The sequence below is a fragment of the Panthera uncia genome (assembly GCF_023721935.1).
Source record: "Panthera uncia isolate 11264 chromosome A1 unlocalized genomic scaffold, Puncia_PCG_1.0 HiC_scaffold_17, whole genome shotgun sequence".
Lineage (NCBI taxonomy): Eukaryota > Metazoa > Chordata > Mammalia > Carnivora > Felidae > Panthera > Panthera uncia.
This window is the reverse complement of record NW_026057577.1, coordinates 7,524,193-7,542,170: the sequence shown is the minus strand read 5'-3', so window position 1 is coordinate 7,542,170 and position 17,978 is coordinate 7,524,193. Positions and strand designations below refer to the sequence as shown.

At 53.6% G+C, this 17,978-nt stretch overlaps 1 protein-coding gene across 1 annotated transcript in view; it reads right to left on the bottom strand.

Annotated features, from left to right (window-relative positions):
• The window catches only part of ADAMTS2 (ADAM metallopeptidase with thrombospondin type 1 motif 2), a 238,136-nt gene extending 220,617 nt beyond the window's left edge, over positions 1-17,519 (bottom strand). The window contains exons 1-2 of the mRNA XM_049649005.1: positions 17,246-17,519; positions 15,846-16,240 (exon numbers count right to left, since the gene is read on the bottom strand). Coding sequence (XP_049504962.1) covers positions 15,846-16,240; positions 17,246-17,381 — 531 coding nt within the window. The 5' untranslated portion in view covers positions 17,382-17,519. The remainder of the gene's footprint in view (positions 1-15,845; positions 16,241-17,245) is intronic.
• Between the last annotated feature and the right edge of the window lie 459 nt (positions 17,520-17,978).

Sequence of the window (17,978 nt, the reverse complement as noted above, 5' to 3'; positions counted from 1 at the left end):
GGGGGTGGGGTAATGTGTACCTCAGAGGACAGCAAGGGTTTCCTCTGGAGTTTCAGCTACAGCAGAAGGAGCCCAAGCTCGGGGCCATGTGTGCCCTGGGGTTGGTCACTGTCCCTCTCTGAGCCCTGCTTTCCCCCCAGTACAGCGGGATGATATCCCGCTCCCAGAGTGTTCCTGTTGGCAGTGTCAGAGGCCATGTGTGAATAGGAACGGGCAGGCACAGCCAGAGTCTGAGTGTGTGGCCAGCCATGCAGAGCCCACCACACAGGAAGGGTCACCCAGGAGTCCTGGTTGATGGAGTAGGAAGGCTCACTCTGGGAAAGAAGAGGAGGACCGAGATGGCAGGAAGGGAGGAGGAAGAGAACAGAGTAAGGAGAAGGGAGGGAGAAGAAAGAAGAGGGTGAGGCAGGGCAGGGACAGAAGAAAGAGAAACAAGAGAAAAAAAAGCTTTCGGTGGGGGGTTGGGGGGAGAGATGGAACCAGGACCCCCCTGCCCCACCCTCCAGTGCCCTCCCTGTGACAGTTATTGTGGCATTTGGGGACTGCTCAGGAAACACAGGCTTTCTCTCTCTCAACTAAGCTGAGCCCCGGCCTGGGACCTCTGCTCACTTTGTGTGGAGGTCTCAGACCAGCCACTCTAGGCTACAACACACCCAAACACCAGGGATGTCCAGACCTAAGCCCGGGGTTAGTGAGCTCACACCAGCGGCCAGCGGTCAGCCAGCAGAGCCAAGGGGGGAGCATCACAAGGCCTAGCGTCTGGCTGGGGGCATTGAGGGGTACCATAAAAGACAGCACCCTGCCCCTACTCTGCCCACCAGGGCCTGCAGGATCAGTGCCCACGGCCAACTGCGTTCTACCCGCCCACTGTGTGGACAGCCAGCCTCAGGGACAGTCATGCCAGAGGGCTTCCCTCCATGTGCCCTGCTCTGAATTTCCAGGTGAAGGACCAGGTGGCACAGAGGGTCAGGAGCTGACACCTCAGAGGCAGCTTCTGTGCTCCCAAGCCACCTGAAGGCCTGGCTGTCCCTCTTGGACATCTTCTCCTTCCACCCCAATCCTCCCAACGATTTTGGATCCCAAGCTTTTTGGACTGGGGTCAACCAGCTTGTTCCCCTTCACTTCCTCAAAGACACAAGCCCTCCAAGGTACGTAGCATGCCAACTGGGGAAACTGAGGGTCACAGGCCAGCAAGTAGCGAGCCAGCCCTGAACCTGGTTCTGTTTGACCTCACAACTCCTGACCTTCCTCTAGGTCAGTGGGTGCCCACTGGCTGTGAATAAGATCCTCCCATGTTGGGAAATCAGACCTCTAAGTCCTACCTATATCCAACAAATCAGAATCTCACAGGGCAGGGCCTCAGCACAGACACTGTTCAGAGCTGCCCATCTGTGGGCAGACAGACAGACAACACAAGGGAAAACAATTTTATTCTCTACACAACAGGCCATAGATTTCCTCTAAGGCGGCGGGGGTGTGGGGGGGGAGGCGATGGTCTTTGAGGAAAGACTTTCTAGAGGCATGTGGGAATAAAAGTACCAGTGGGAGCCAGTGGGGGCCTCTGTGGGCAGGTACCAACAACTACCATCTTCTGTAAGACTCGGGAGGTCTGCCTGGGAAACAGTGAAGGTTGGGAGAGACACCACTGAGAGAAGGAGAACGTGGCCTGTTGAGGTGGCAATTCCCCCACTCATGGGCTTTCTGAGAACTGGTTTCAGTCCCGGAAGCCACCTGTGTGGCCAGCAGCCCTGAGTCCCAGGTCCTCAGAAAAGACAGCCCCCTGGGAATTGTATAACGCCTCTGGCTTGGGGTGGGGGTGGGGGTGGTGTGTGAGGTATTAGACACATTTTATCTAGATTTCAGCTCCTTTGCTGATAAAAATAGGACCTTAGAAAACTAGAATTCAGAGGATATTGCCTTCACACAAAATCCATCTTAGTCCACGAGCAAGCATTATATTTTATTAAGCAGAGAAATGCCAGGGGCGTTCCCATCAGAGCCAGGCACAGACGCGGATACACAAAGCCACTGCTGTTACTTAACGTTACTCTGAAGGTTCTAGATAGTGCAGATTGGAAATGAGGCTCCAAAATTATCATCGTTTACAGACAGTACAACTGTATACCTAGAAAACCCAAGGGAATCCACAAAGATATATTAGAATTAATGAGTTCAATCAAGCAGCTTGATAAAAGATAATTATATAAAAATCGATAACCTTCCTGTACACCAACGGTAGATGGAAATGATTCAATAAATAGCAAAAAGGAAAAAAATCCTTGAAATGACCGTGATTTAAAACAATGGGTGACCCATATAAAAAATGTATAATACTTTACTGAGTAACATCAAAGCAGAATTAAATCGATTGAAAAATACACCATGTTCCTGGTAAATGCTGTAAATTATGTCAATTCCTCCTTTAACTGGTTTCTAGGTTTAATTTAATGTCAATCAAATTCGCAAGGGATGTTTTTAACCTGACAAAACAATTCTAAAATTCAATTGAAAGAATAAACAGATGTGACCAGCCAAGAAAATTTTGCAAAAGAATAACAGCAAAACGGGAGGTATCCAGCCAGATGTCTCAAATCAGCACTGTCCAACAGAAATGTAATGAGAACTTCACATGGAGCCACGTTGAGGGGGAAAAAAAGGTGAAATTAATTTCAGCAATATTTCTTACTTTATCCGGTATATCCAAAATATTAACATTTTAACCTATGATCAATACTTCTAGATAATCATGAAATATCTTATATATTTTTTTGTAGTAAGTCTTTGAATACTGAGTATTTTACACTTAGGCACTCACTTCACACACTCACTTCAGACCAGTCACATTTCAAATAGTCAAAAGCCTCACCCAGCTCATAGCTCAGCTGGCTCATAGCTATCGTGGTGGACAGTGTAGCTATACAGTAGCTAATACTTCAGCTATCACAGCTTAAAGGCGCTAATGATAAACACAGTTTAGTACAGGTTGAAGAACAGAGTGACAGAAAAACAGAATTCATCTGTGATATCGATCAACCCGACATTTCGTTTGCAAGTGACGGGAGACGGTATGTGGCGTCATCCATTAAAAAAACATTGATGTGTGTTTTTTTATATACATTCATGTTCACCACGCTTGAGCCACTTTTCATCGTAGCTACAGAAGCTCTGTTCCCAATCACACTGGCCACGCCTGAGACTTAGACAAATCTTGCATGGAACAGAAATACACCTTATTTGCCATGGAGTCACAATCCCTGCTTTCAGAGGAGAATTATCCAGGTTCAAAGATGAATCCTTGAATATTCTGCTCACAGAGCTAGCAAGGGCTAGTCCCTCTGGCGTGAATGGCCCTGTGTCAGCCGCTGCTCTGCTTCTCGGCCTGAGAGTTGCGTGCCAGCTCTCAGACAGTGCCCTGAAATCGTTTGTAACATAATAACAATAGTAGCAACAACAACAATAAAAACTGCATGCCCAGGACTCTAGACGCACATTTTTCGCACCTACCACCTCTGAACTGGGGAGGAAATTAACGGATCTTCTCACCGCCAGCAGTCGGCAGCAACCATGCAGTGGCTGGTGTTGGCTGGCATGCACCAGCCTGCCCATGGTGTTTCACTCATATTGCTATTACTTCACTTGAATTGGGTGTAGGGGCAGCACTTTTTGTGTGGAGATCCTTGCCACCCAAAATGTCCTCAAAAAACCACACCACAATGGCAAACATTTATAGCATGTGCAGAAGGTCACCGAGACAAGGAAGTGTGTAGCTTTGGCATCAGTGAGGAATGTCCCTGGAGGAATGACCGCAACCCCACACTTTACTAAGGAGAAGAAGACACCTCAAAATGAAGAAGGCAGTCACATGCTAAGTAAGCAAAGCGAGTGAGAAGGGAGAAATGGCCCACTCTTTGGAGCAACTAGGGGCAGGGTGGCTGGTGCCTATCTATGCCTCTTAGGACCGAAGTTAAGGCAGCACGGCGCAGTTTTATCAGGAGTGTCTGCTCTTACTTGGTGTGCCCTATGATTGATGGCACCTTTGATCTGATGAAATGCATAAATTTCCCAAGCCCTAGGCCTGGGCTAAGGGCTTGCTGTGCACCCACCCACCCTTCCAATGCCCAGCAAGGTGGGTATGGATAGGTTCCCCTCCTTTGCAAGCCAAGGAAATGAGGTTTAGTGGCATTTTAGCCTTTGTCCTGGCTGCCCAGTTATGTGGGACAGAGATGACCGTGTGACACGGCAGCCTCTGGGCCACACCAAGTCCGTGCTCGCTTGAAACCTGCAGGGCAAGGTGGGGCAGCGCAGAGCCTGCCTAGGCTCCCTGCACTGTCTGGGCCTGGGTCCTGGATGCCAGGGTTTCCTCTGCCTCCAAGGAGAAGCTGTGCACCCCACTCCACAGGCCTAGAGTAGATGTGCAAGGTAATTGAAATTCATGGATGAGCCCGAGGAGCCAGCTCCAGGCTCTGTAATAACTTCTCCATATTAATGGCAGCACCGCAGACCCGGTGGACAGTTGACATTTAATATGAAACATAAGCAGCAGAGCAAGAGGCTCCTACCTGGGCCCTCCCATTCCAGAGCGCCTGCCAGTGGGGGAAGAGGGATCCAAGGTGGTCCCAAGATTCACAGGGCTGGGGTCTCCCCCTCCCCTCAGTACCTCTGCTCCCTCTCAATCCCCTCCCCTTGAGGAAAGCCCCTGCCAAGAACACACACGACCATCATACACACTCACACTTGAATGCACATGCTCACTCAAATGGGGACGTATATACACCTACACACAGACACAAACATGCACATTCAAACCCACGCACATGCTCACACTCATGCTCACTCCAATGCATACGCTCCCATGCATGGACACACACACACACTTACGTGCACATCCATTTTCACATCACACACACACAGATATGCATGCACATGCACATGCACACACACTCACACCTTTCCACATACACATACACATTGCCATGCAGAGGCGCACAAACATGCACATATGTTCCCCCAGGCTGCCCAAGCAGAGGAGGGCAGTGAGGGTAATGAAGGATGTGTCTGCCTGCCAGTACAGACCCAAGGTCCCAGGAAGGACCCCACACGCATTTGCCCCTATGGATCTCAGAGACCAGAACGGGGAGGCCCAGACCACAGCTGAGGCCACTGCACAGTAAAGCCAGCCTCAGTGCTAGGTGGACACTCCAGGCCATGGGAGGTGTCCCTGTGTCTCAGAGCAAATGAGCTCCTCAGTGAGTGCTCACCCTGGCTATGGCACTCATGGTGCTCACAGCAGGCCTAGGTGAGGATCTGGCCTTCCCCACCTTCCAGCTGACCCTAGCATCACTCTTCACTCACTAAGGGCTGGGGGCACAAGGGGACAGGAAGCCAAGGCTGGCCATGGGGCAGAAAGAGCCTGAAGCCTGCCAACACATAAATGGATGGCACCGTTACACTCCACAACCAGTGCCAGAAACACACATGGCCACAGAGTCAGGGCAGGGGGTGTCAAGGTGACAGAGGATGACTCAGAAAGAGCTGGCCTCCCAGAGCTCAGGCTCGGAGATCGGTGACCGACCAATCCACTGTGTTCTTTACCCTAGAGGATTCCATGGAGAGAGGCGACACCACACTGGGAGAGCCCACAGATCCGAGTAACTCACCAGAGCCTCAGTTTCCTCGTCTGTCAAAGGGGGACAGCAATGGCGAGCTCACAGGATGACCGCAGTGATAGGGTACATGTTCCAGGAAAGGTAGCCGGTATAGACACTGATCCTCTGCCTTTTCTTGAGGGACAGCGCGGGCAGCAGGGCCCTCAGCCGGCAGAAGAGTGACACAGGCAGGAAGCCGCTACCCCGCAGTCATGGGTGGTCGCAGCTCCCGGCACTCTCCTGGCGCTGTTCGAAGCCGTGGCTGCATCATATGACTCAGCCAGAGCCAATCAGCACATGGCATTCCTGGGCCACAGTGATTGGCTATAGAAAAGTCCCGTGACCTAATCCCAGCCAATCAGAGTGAAGCTCAAGACTGGCGGGAACCTCCAAAAACTAGACCGCTTCTCTTTCCCCAGCCTGTCCCTGGGGATGTGAGGGGTGTGGGGACAGCCGCAGCCACTGGTCCTCCAGGAGAAAGAGTCACACAGGGGAGGAAAACTGGGTGAGTGGGATTCAAGGGGCACCACTCCAACCCTGAACTACCTACTGAATCCCATGAGTCCTCAGATGCCCTTTTTCACGTGGTAAAATACACACAACATAAAATTTACCATCTTAATCATTCTTTGTGTAGTTCTTAGTGTGCTAGTAAATGCATTCTTAATGTTGTGCAACCATCACCACTACACATCTCTATAATTCTTTTTTTCCTTGTAGAACTGAAACCGTAACTATTAATAATAACTCCTCTCCCCTCGTCCCCCCAGCCCCTGGCAACCAGCACTCTCCTGTCTATGATTTTGACTACTCTAGGTGCCTTTGGATGCCTTATTTTTTTTTTAATGTTTATTTATTTTTGACAGAGACAGAGTGCGAGCGAGGGAGGGCAGAGAGAGAGGGAGGCACAGAGTCCAAACCAGGCTCTCCCAGGTGTCAGCAGAGAGCCCGACGCGGGGCTTGAACCCATGAACTGCAAGAGCATCACCTGTGCCAAAGTTGGACGCGAGATCATGACCTGAGCTGAAGTCTGACGCTTAACCGACTGAGCTACCCAGGCGCCCCCGCCTTTGGATGCCTTATTCAATAAAGACAGATGAGTCTCATTCTGAGGGGCCACCACGAAGAAATGGGGTGGTGGGGTGGGGTCACAGGCTGCTGATATGCCACCTTGAACACAAACCCCTGACAAGTAAGCCTCCATCATGGCAGCCACAGGTCAGTGCATGTTCCTACCCAGCCCAGGCAGGGAAGAGCCCCTAGCAAGCTCCTTCCCTTCCACCAAATCCTTCCCAGTGAGAAGTGTGGGGAGGTCAGCCATAAGGTTGTGGATGTCCTGGAAGGGTATGTGGGACAGCTGTGATGAAGTGAGGCTGGGTTCTCAGCAGGTTCCCCAGCCCCTGCTGGCAGGGAACCCTGGCCCATCTAATGATCCTGCTGCTAGCACATCTCCCAGTGCTTCCACACCTGCCTCTGGAGGCCCTGTCAGGGGACCTGTCAGTCTTCACACTGGACTTGTTTGCCCACATGATATCAACAGATTCAGAAACATAGTTTCTCTGAAGTAACAATAGAGGATTCCGCAGCAAAGAGCCCACACTCACCAGAGGCAGCAATCTCTCAAGGGAGGTGGGGCTTGTGTCCGCGGGGATCCCCGCCTCTCCATCCTCCAACTCTGTTCCCTCACGTGTGTCTGTCTGTTCCCCACCTGGCCCCTAAGACACCTGGAGTTGCCCTGGAAGGGTCCTAGAAATGGTTAACTCCAACTCCCACTTTCCATCTGGACAAACTGATGGCTCTCATGGTGGGAGGATTTGCCCAGGCTTGCAAGGTGGCTTGCCAGAGCCCAGCCTGATATCTCCTCACCCCCACCTAACACTTCCCCATACAGGTCTGGGGTCGGGGGGGGGGGGGGACTTCCATCCCCTACTTAGTTTGATTTAGACCAGTGGTTTTGAACTCAGGTTTCATGAACCCCAAAGTGGGGGCAAGAAACCTGTAATACCACATGTGTGTACAAGTGCTTTCCTGTGGGAAAGGAGGCAGAGCTGTCAGCCATTCTCAGTGGTCTGCCCCACTGAAGGTGGACATTCTGGGATTGGCAAGAGAGCAGATAAGGAGAGGCAGGCCAGCCCTGGGCATTGGGGGGGGGGGAGGGGGGAAGGGAAGGGTACAGGGTCTCAAGGGCAAGTCCACAGCCCTTTCCTACATAGGCTTCAGGAACTCTGATTTCACAGCTGGGCCCTACATAGCCCAGACATAGCCAGATACACATTACCTATGGTACAGGTTACTAAGAAGCACAGGGTGTAACATGGCATGCGAATGTCTAGGATGGCTTCCTGTATGAAATGCTACTTGGCTGAGACCTACAGACTGAGCCAAGTAAAGATGAAGGGATAAGAGTGGTCCAGGCACACAAGCTATGCAAAGGCCCTGAGCTGGGAGTGTCAGGGTTGGAGGAACTAAAAGATCAGTGTGACTGGGGCACAAGCATGAGGGGGACACAATGACAGACGAACCTGGAAGCCACTGGGCCAGGTCATAGGGGGCCTTGAATGCCAGGCCAGTGGGTTTTGATGTTTTTCCGGGTTTTTTTTTTAAGGGCAATAAAAATCATTGAAAGATCTTGAACAAAGGAGTGACGTGATTTAATATGTGGTTTATAAAATCAGTCTGGCTGCTGTGTGAGGCAAGAGTTGCTGGGGAGAGACCATTCAGCAGCAGCTGAGGAACACAGGCACAAAAGACGAGGCTTAGAGTCAGGCATGGTGGAGAGGTGGGCACTGGAATGAAGTCCAGAGATGTCTAAGATGGTGGCTGGCTGGATATGGGGTCATGCACAGGGAGGAGAGGGGTGATCCTAGGATTCCCACCCAAGAAAGGGTGGGGTCTGGAAGAGAATGGAGAGTACATTCCATTTCAGAAGCATGGGGTCAACCAGAGAAGGAGCCCTGGAGGCAGCTGCGCAGGCAAGTTTGGAGCCCAGGAAGAGACCTGGGCTGGACTCTGGGACCTGGAGTCCGGGTGGAGTGTGTGGTAGCAACTGTTTTCATCTGCCTGGCACATTCACCCTCCTCTTGCTTTTACATAAAACGCCAACCCACTCCAGAGTTTGGGGATCTGACCCTCACTTTCAATCCCAAAGGTGAGCAAGAGACTCAGGCCAGGCCTACATCATAGCGATCAGTTTAAAAATGGGCCCTATCACAGAAAACATGAATAGACACTTCTCTAAAGAAGACATCCGGATGGCCAACAGGCACATGAAAAGATGCTCAACGTCACTCCTCATCAGGGAAATACAAATCAAAACCACACTCAGATATCACCTCACGCCAGTCAGAGTGGCCAAAATGAACAAATCAGGAGACTATAGATGCTGGAGAGGATGTGGAGAAATGGGAACCTTGTTGCACTGTTGGTGGGAATGCAAACTGGTGCAGCCACTCTGGAAAACAGTGTGGAGGTTCCTCAAAAAATTAAAAATAGACCTACCCTATGACCCAGCAGTAGCACTGCTAGGAATTTACCCAAGGGATACAGGAGTACTGATGCATAGGGGCACTTGTACCCCAATGTTTATAGCAGCACTCTCAACAATAGCCAAATTGTGGAAAGAGCCTAAATGTCCATCAACTGATGAATGGATAAAGAAATTGTGGTTTATATACACAATGGAGTACTACGTGGCAATGAGAAAGAATGAAATATGGCCCTTTGTAGCAACGTGGATGGAACTGGAGAGTGTGATGCTAAGTGAAATAAGCCATACAGAGAAAGACAGATACCATATGGTTTCACTCTTATGTGGATCCTGAGAAACTTAACAGAAACCCATGGGGGAGGGAAAGGGAAAAAAACAAACAAACAAAGAGGTTAGAGTGGGAGAGAGCCAAAGCATAAGAGACTCTTAAAAACTGAGAACAAACTGAGGGTTGATGGGGGGTGGGAGGGAGGGGAGGGTAGGTGATGGGTATTGAAGAGGGCATCTTTTGGGATGAGCACTGGGTGTTGTATGGAAACCAATCTGACAATAAATTTCATATATTAAAAAAAATAAAAAATAAAAATAAACATGGGCCCTATCAGAGCCCTCTCCAGGATGCTAGCAGGAACCACCCAGAAAGAACTGCTCTCCATTTCTGATTGCCACCGTGGAAGAAGACAAATTAAGCAGGAGTTGCCGGTGGCCCCCACATGGGGAAGGCCATGTTGAGATAAACACAAAGAGTGACAGAACTGAAAGGCAGAGAGCATGTGCTGAAACAAGCCCTGAGCCCCTGGATCCAGCCATGCCTTAATTCCTCAGGACCCCATAGATAATTGGGCCCATGACCTCCCTTGTTTATTTCATTCATTGTAAGTCAGTTTTCTGTCATGTAAACTGAATGAATCTTAAAACACCAAGGAGCCAAGAAGCCATGGAGGAGGCTGAGACTACTCTGGGACAGCTGTGTAGATTGCCAAGAGCAGGGGCCAAACAGGTGCCTCTGCTGTTCTGACCTGAGGACCCCCAAGACCCAGGGAACTTGGAATGTCCCACAGCCCCTCTGTGGTGTTTCTGAGATCTTCTCACTGCCCCCCCCCCAGGCAGTGCCAAGGTAGGGTGGGAGGGAGGAAGACCTTACAAGGGACAGCTGCAAGTCCTAGGCACCCTCACCCCAGCCCCACAGCCCGAGCCTGCCACACCTGCCTGCCCGACTCTAGCATCTGAGCCAGCTGGAATGAAACTCATCTTGGTCCCTTGAGCCAGCAAATGACTTTTCTCTGTAGACCTTGGTGACACTTAAAAAGACTGGACAGGGGCGCATGGGTGGCTCAGTCGGTGAAGCATCCCACTTCCGCTCAGGTCACGATCTCACAGCTCGTGGGTTCGAGCCCCACGTCGGGCTCTGCGCTGACAGCATGGAACCCACTTCAAACCCTCCATCCCCCTCTCTCTGCCCCACCCCCATGCTCACACACACATGTGTGCATTCTCTCCCTCTCTCTCTCTCTCCCTCTCTCAAAAATAAATAAATGTTAAAAAAAAAAAAAAAAGACTGGACAGAGTTGGCTCCTGGCCAGGCTGCCATCCTGGCCAGGAGCCCCAGCCCACCAGACAGAAGTCCTTGGGCCTCTTTGAATCTTGGCCATATGATGAGGGCTCTGCCTCGCAGAATCATGGGGGCTCATACTGAGCTCCCACATTAGGATATACACTGCCCCCCTGGTCAGACCTCAGGATGGGACCAGACCTCAGAGACCAGACCCTTCCCACTGCCTAGCCCATGAAGACTTCCACCCACTGGCCCCGTCAGGCCCTATCTGGCCAGAGAGGTCCCCAGAGCTGCACTGAGGTGGGAGGCAGAGGTGGCACGGGGTGCTTCGGTCCTACTGGAGTCCCCGCTGCCATCACCCAGCTGTGAAGACTGAGGCAACCTGCCAGGGGCTGCAGGCTGGAGCGGGTGAGCAGTGTGTCAGCCACCAGGACTTTTCCCTGCTCCCACAAACAACAGACAATGCCCCTGACTGAGAAGGTCTCTAAGAGTCAAAACAGGAAAGGTAAGGACTGTTTTCAAGAAATGCATTTCTTCCTTTTTATTCTTTTTTGTTGGCATGCAAAAAAAAAAAGGCAATAAAATGTAGTTGGCGTGGTCTTGGAATCAGAAGCAAGGTTTCAGCATTTGGAGGTTCAGTTCATTCATCTGTAGAATGGGGATATCAGGCATAGACCATAGGCTAGTGCGAGGATTGAACAGGGTGATATCAGGTGCTCAGCAGGGAGCCTGGCACATAGTAGAGGCACAAAAAACTACGACTTACTATTATTTTTATGCCAACAGCCTTCTTGTTGTTGTTGCTGTATTTTTGAGGAGGGGAGCGGGGCAGAGGGAAAGAGAGAGAGAGAAAAAATCTTAAGCAGGCTCCACTCTCAGCACAGAACCTGACAAGGGACTCGATCTCACAACATTGAGATCATGACCTGGGCCAAAATCAAGAGTCGGACGTTTAATTGACTGAGACACCAGGTGCCCCTTATTGGGTTTTTGATGAGCATATAAGAATGATGTGAAATTAGCATACCTATCAATTGGCCCGAGAGGTACTAGAAAGCTATAGCAATGTGACATGCAAGAATCCTTCATTAAGTGTAATTTTCTTATGCATCATGAAAAGACAAACTTTACCCTTTCCCTGTGCATATCATGAACAATTTCTGTCTAGTGGCTGTAAAAAAAAAAAAAAAAGACAACCTGGAAACTCTACATTTCCCAGCCTCTCTGGAAATAAAGTGCCCGGCATGCCTTACAAAGCATGTCTTCATGTGGCATCTCTTGAGTCTGCACCTCTACCTGACTCCAGAAAGATCTACATCTTGGCAGGCCCAGAATCCCAATCTCATGGTAACTGAGGAAACAGCACCTCTTCCGGTCTCCATTTCTGGGGTTCTCACAAGAGCATTAGACCCCAGGCTAGCCAGAGTCATACCCAGGACTCAGCCAGAAATAATCAGAAAAAGATGTCAGTCAGGCACTGCTGGGGCCCCTGGAAAGACGGGGGCACCACAGAAGAATTGCACCTGACAACAAAGCTAACACATAGAAGACAGAGACAGGAGACAAGTGCACCTGGATTCAGCCATGCCTGAAGATTTACCATTCTGTGAGCTAATAACTTCCCTTTTTTTGTTTGTTTAATTAAACTAATTTAACTTAAGCTGTCACTTGTAACTGAAAAGATCCTGACAAATATGGTGAATTAAGAATCCCCTCGATTAGGAGACTCCTGTCCACAGAAAACAAAGCTACTGCCACTGTCCCTTCCTTTAAAGCAGAGAAACAAACTCAGGGCCAGGTAAGTAGATGAGCAACTGTGTGTCCCTGGCCAGGAGCAGGACATTAGGCCTGAAAGGGCTTGTGGCTCTTGGGAAAGGCATGTCCCATCTAAATGTAAGCTCTAAGACCACAGCTGCCTGCTGGGACCCTGCTCTGGTTTCTCTTCACGTCTTCCAGGAAGACTAGTTCCAAAAGTTCTGCAAAGAAGGGGTTCCACGGTCCCATCTGCGTAGAACATGATGGATTACACAGAGCACAAGACATTTCCTTTTTTTTTTTTTTTAAGTAGGCTCCACGCCCAGCATGGAGTCCAACTCAGGGTTTGAAATCACAACCCTGAGATCAAGACCTGACCTGAGATCAAGAGCCGGACACTTAACCGACTGAGCCACCCAGGAGCCCTGAGACGACTTCTTCATTACAGAACTTCTCAGAGATCCCGATGGACTCCCTGAATCTCACAAGCTGAATGCAAGGTACAGCACTGCCCACACCAGTTTGTCGGCTGAACCCCATTTGCTAGAGGCAACGTGTGGTACAATCTGCAGAACTCTCTTGCAGAAAGGGGGCTATTGAGCCTGGCTTCTCAAAGGGCAAGCCGAGGCCCAGGAGCATTAGCCTCGGAGCTTATGAGAAATGCAGAACTTCAGGCCCCACCGCAGATGTGATGAACCTGCATTTTAACCAGGTCCCTGGGGATTTGCACACACACCACAGCCTGACATACCTGCTTCGTGTGTTGTGTTATCTATGAAGGAAGAGCAAAAGCTGAGGAGAAAGGTGGCCTGTGTGGCACGGGGGTTAAGGGCCTGGGTTTCTGGGTGAGTGAGATGCATTTATCCATATAAGGCCCATTGGGAGGGGATGCACAGGTATTGCCTATCTCAGTGTCTTGGGAGCGCTGTGGAAAAAGTAGCTGGAGGGAACCAGGCCAGAATCCTACCTATGTGGTCTTGAGCAAGTGGCTCATCCTCCTAGAGCCTCCCTGCCTATCTGCAAACCAGGGATGAGGATCCCTCCCCTGCAGGACAGCTGTGGAGACCATGGCTTTGCATGATGTATAAAGCCCCAGGCCTATCACTGATGCAGAGAGACTTCAAAGGTTAAGGAATTAATTGTTATAAATGAGAAGAGGCACACATGCCAAAACAAAAGGAAGGAGGGAAGGAAAGAAGGAAGGGAGGGAGGGAGGGAGGGAGGGAGGGAGGGAGGAAGGAAGGAAGGAAGGAAGGAAAAGGAAGGAAGGAAGGGGAAAAGAAAAGAAAAAAGAAAAATAGTAAAAAACTAATATTGATGCCCTACCATCTCTAGGCCGAAGGAAGGAAGGAAGGAAAGAAGGAAGGAAGGGAGGGAGGGAGGGAGGGAAGAAAGAAAGAAAGAAAGAAAGAAAGAAAGAAAGAAAGAAAGAATAGAAGAAGAAAAAAAGAAAAACAAAGAAATTTAAAGAACTAAAATTGATGCCCCACTGTCTCAAGGCCATTTTTCACTGCCAGTATTCAAGGCCCCTGAGGCAAGGCCCAGCCAGTCTTCCAAGTCCAACTCTTTCCTGCTCCATCTTGTACGTGTGCAGGCGTGTGTCCAGTACATGTGACATCTCACTCACCATGTCTGTTCTGACCCGGCCAACGCATACCTGGTACCTCTGCACGTCTTCTTCCCTCTTCTGAGATTGCCAACATGCACCTTTGCCTATTGGCAACTCTTTCTTCAAATAGCCCCCAGGAGATCACTGTCAAAGGCAGGGACGGGGTACTGCTCAGACCCTCAACCCAGGTGGGCACCGGGCGAGGAACACCTCTGACCGGCACAGTGGACAAACACACTAAGAGGTTCTGGCTAAACAGATGAATCACCAAATGACAGACGAATGAGTGATATAGTGACACAGACTCCCTGAAGTGCTGTCCTTCAGGAATTAATCAGTACACAGGAGCTGGCCCACCTACAGACTGCATCCATGTCAACTCCCCCAACCCCTGGAGTCCCCAGCACCAATTTCCTTTGATTTAGGAAATTCACCTGCAGCACGAAATGAGACACACCTACGAGGCCCGGGATGTCCTCGGACATACAAAGGGCCGCACCAGGATAACCCAATTCCTTCAAGGACATTTATAGTTGTTTGCAATATGCCTGGGTTCTAATGAAATCCAGCCAAAGGCAGTGATTTTCCGAAGCAACAAGTGACATTTCCTGTGTCTCCATAAAAAGAACACCAGCGGTTGTGGGGCACTGGTGTCATTGCTGGCTCTGCAGGCAGGCAGGATGAGCCTGAGGACAGGGGGACTTGGGGGCCAGCAGGGCTGGGAGAGCGGCCACTCGCTCAGAACGGGAGTGTCCTGAGCAGCACTTACAGCAGAAGCCACGGTGGGCGGCTTCAGATGTCTGGCCAGCACCGCCAGCCTGACCACCGCACACCCAATCCAAAATAGAAAACTGCAGTGGCTTCTGCCCGTGCCAGGCCCCGGGGCGGCCGGACAGAGCACCGCCAATGTCAGCCTCCTCCCTGAGCATCGATCCAGGCTTCCTCTGAGGCCCCCTGATGCCAAGCCATGGTCCCTCTGGGGCCCCTGAAAACAGGAAAACTTCCCAGGGCTCCAGTCGCACTGGGTGGCCCAAAAAGTCCCAGGAGGGGACTGGGCCTCTCTCCTGTCCTTCAGAGGCTACCCGTGGGCATCAGAGCCTGTATTTCCAAATGCTCCCCTTGGCTCAAAATAGAGAGAGAAAACCGACTTTTCAAATTACCAGCTGGAGTTCAACAGGAAACCACAGCATAAAAATCAGTGGCTCCCGGTCAGCCAGGGGGCAGAGGAATAACCGGGCATTTCAGCACCACTACCCACTCCCTGGGCAGCACAGAAGCAAGCAGACTGACCGCCAGCCCATGTGCCCCCTTGCACACATACCACACATTCTCAAACGCACGGGGACACACACTCAACAGATACCCTGACACCCAAATGAGCAGAAACCTACAGATATGCTCACGCACAAGACACATATTCACGCAGGTGCACAGGTACCCAGACACGAGTGCACACCAACATTCCAAGACACATGTGCAGATTCACACACTCCCAGAGATGTACACACACTTGGCTACGATAGGAAGACCTGGGGCCCAGCACGCATAAGGGACACCACACTCTTCTGCTTGATCAGAGCTTTAGAGACCCTGACCCACTGCCTAAATCACCCGCTCTTGGGCCGGTCAAAATAACTTGCTTTCCTGCCAACCACTTCAGTCAGTGCCCCATGGTCCCTGCACACAGGGGTACAGAGGAGGTCCTCAGTGCAGGCCTTGGACTCACAGGTAACCAGCCTCCAATTCCCAGGCAAGGGCCTTGGACAGAAAGGAGCGAGAGAAGTGAGTACTCACGAGCCCATCGCAGTTGCTGAGCGCCACGGAGGAGGCTTCAGCCAGGCCCGCCACGTCTCCGACATAGAGGCACGTCCCGAGCAGGGGCTCCACGCGGGTGGCGCCCGACTCGCTTTGCCACTCCACCGTGGCCCCGGGCGCCACGAGGCGGGCATTGGGCCGCAGCCGCAGGTGCAGGTCTCGGCCGAAGACTGTGACATTGTAGAAGAGGCGGCCGCCGGGGTCCTCCTGGTTGCCTCCAGGTAAGCCCGGGGTCTGGTCAGGGGCGGCCCTGCGGGCGCGTACCCCAGCCTGGGCAGACGCCGCCGACACCACGTGGGACACCAAGCGGCCCTGGGCGTCAGTGCGCACCGGCACCGCCAGGATGCGCTCCGCTCCGTGCCCCAGGGGCCCTCCTGCAACGGGAAGGGGCGTCAGACCCGCCAGAGCCTCGCCGCGAAACCCCGCATCCCTCCACCACCCCGCCGCCACCACCGCTGCGAACAGGGAAGGGCATTCTGCCAAACAACCCCCAGAAACTAACCTTCACCTCCCCGGCCTTCTTCCAACTGGGAAGGGGCGTTAACAGGGATATCACTCCGGAGCCCCGCCGCCCCCAGGCCGTCCCCCTCTGGGACCCTGCCAGCCAAGAGCTCTGCCCCCTGCCCGGTTCCGGGTTGGGACTCCGCAAGCTCCTCACAGTTACCCTGGGGATGGCCCCGTCAGACTGTTCCCGGTCCCTTGAACCTACCGTCCTTGGCAGGACATGGGTCTGCTCCGAAGCCGTTGCTGGTTGGGCCCCTACCCGTGCGCCTCTACCCCTCCGCGGTCCCCGCCGCCCGGGCGCCCTCACCGCTTGCCTCCGGAGCGGCGAGGACTCGGCTCCCCCCGGCACGCGCGGCCTGTCCTTCGTGTCCAGCTCTCGGTTGGACCAACGCTGGCCCCCCTCCCCGCGCGCCCGAGGGCAGGGAGGGGTGGAGCAGGGTCCCTCGGATCTTCAGGGATTCCCTCCAGGGAGCCCATCAGTCCTCAGGGCCCAAGGCGGCGAGCTCAGCACCCGGCTCCTCCCGAGCGTCCCCGGACGCGAGCCCCGGCGCAGCCTCGCCCTGGCTCCCCAGGACCCGCTGGGGCTAGCGCTGCGCTCTCTGCCGCGGGGCTTTCCCCGTCCTCCATCTCCATGCTCCGCGTCCCGGGAGCCGCGAACGCTCCGAGGCTCCCCCCGGCCCGAGGCGCTCCGGTGCGCCGCGGGGCGCCCCCTGCGCGACCAACCCGGCCCCGAAGTTGGCCAACTTGGCCCCGGGCGGGGTGCACAGAGTTTGCCCAAGTCGGGCTGGACGACGCCTGGGGAGGGGGCGGCGGGGCACGCGGGGCGGGGCCCGGCCGACCGGGGTCGTGGGGCTCGGGGGCCCGGCCGCACCTACCTGGGGGGTCGGCGGCGGCGGCGGCGAGTCGGGCGTCCGCGGGCGGCGGCGGCAGCAGGAGCGGCGGCAGCAGCAGCAGCAGCAGCAGCAGCGCGGGGCAGAGCAGGCGGTGAGCGGCTCCCGCCGGCGGATCCATGGCAGCCGGACCGCAGCCGGGGCCCCGCACTCGCTGCCGGCGCGAAAGTTCCCCGCGCGCCGCCCAGCCCACATCTGGGGGCAGCTGGAGCCGCCCGCAGCTGCAGCACCGCAGGGCGCGGGGCGGAGGAGGCGAGGCGCGGAGGGGAGGGCGGGGGAGCGCGGAGGGGAGGCGGGGAGAGGGAAGGAGCAAGCGAGCGAGGGAGGCGGGAGGGAGGAGAAGGCGAGCGAGGGGGAGGGCGGGGACGGCGGGCGCCTCAGCCTGCGGTGACCCGGCGCTTCTTGGCGCGGCCGCCGCCGCCGCCGCCGCCACCGCCGCCGCGGCCCGCTCCCCTCCTCGCGCCGCCGCCGCGGCGGTTCCCGGCTCGTAGCGAAGCAGAGACGCCCCGAGGCGGCGGCAGAGAAGCGCGGCTGGCCGGGCCAGGGGGGGGTTGGTGGCGGAGAGCCCCGCCACCGGCCACCATCGGACGCGCCCCGCGCCCTCGCGGCGCACAACCTCGGAGGAGCGGCGCCCAACCTCGGAGGAGCGGCGCCCGCCCGAGCATCTCCACCCAGAGAGTCCTTGGGGCGCCCGGGTCCCGCCCGTCAGCCTTGGGGC